The sequence below is a fragment of the Penaeus monodon genome, chromosome 21 (assembly GCF_015228065.2).
Source record: "Penaeus monodon isolate SGIC_2016 chromosome 21, NSTDA_Pmon_1, whole genome shotgun sequence".
In the NCBI taxonomy this organism is placed as follows: domain Eukaryota; kingdom Metazoa; phylum Arthropoda; class Malacostraca; order Decapoda; family Penaeidae; genus Penaeus; species Penaeus monodon.
The window spans coordinates 20,147,093-20,147,609 of NC_051406.1; the positions used below are offsets into that span (position 1 = coordinate 20,147,093).

Here is a 517-nt window from a genome sequence, read left to right on the forward strand (position 1 = left end):
GTTGAGAGGAATTAAAGGCTTAAAGAACAAAAACAAATGCATAAAAGATAGAACAATAAATATGATCAGATGAATATAAAAATTAAGCTCTATACACAAATACAGATCACTCGAGATGCATTAAAAACAGTAACAGAGACATTGCATTGCATTGAGACCTTCGCCCCCCCCTCTCTCTCTCTCCCTCAGACCAGTTCAAGACCTTCCACGGCCACAAGTTCAACGTGGTGGCCATGAACTGGTTCCCGTTCACCAAGTTCATTCAGCACAGCGACAAGGGCGGGACGGTGGTCACGCCGCAGGACTCCCTCGACATCCGCATGCTCAACGCCCTGGCCGAGGCGCTCAATTTCACGTGAGTAGGAGCGTGGGGCGCGCGGGTGGGCGTGCAGAAGACCAGTATGGAGGAAGTATGAAAGGCGTGAGGAAGAGTGAGAGGAAGGGCGGGAGTGTGTGTTTTAACGGGGGACTGGTATGGCTGCGATTATGAGGCAGTGGAGAGGGGAGTGACAACAGA

The 517-nt window shown here is 50.5% G+C and overlaps 1 protein-coding gene across 1 annotated transcript in view; it reads left to right on the top strand.

Moving 5' to 3' along the window:
* Nucleotides 1–517, top strand: part of LOC119586601 — a 24,708-nt gene that overhangs the window by 2,192 nt on the left and 21,999 nt on the right. The window contains exon 6 of the mRNA XM_037935351.1: nt 190–355. Coding sequence (XP_037791279.1) covers nt 190–355 — 166 coding nt within the window. The remainder of the gene's footprint in view (nt 1–189; nt 356–517) is intronic.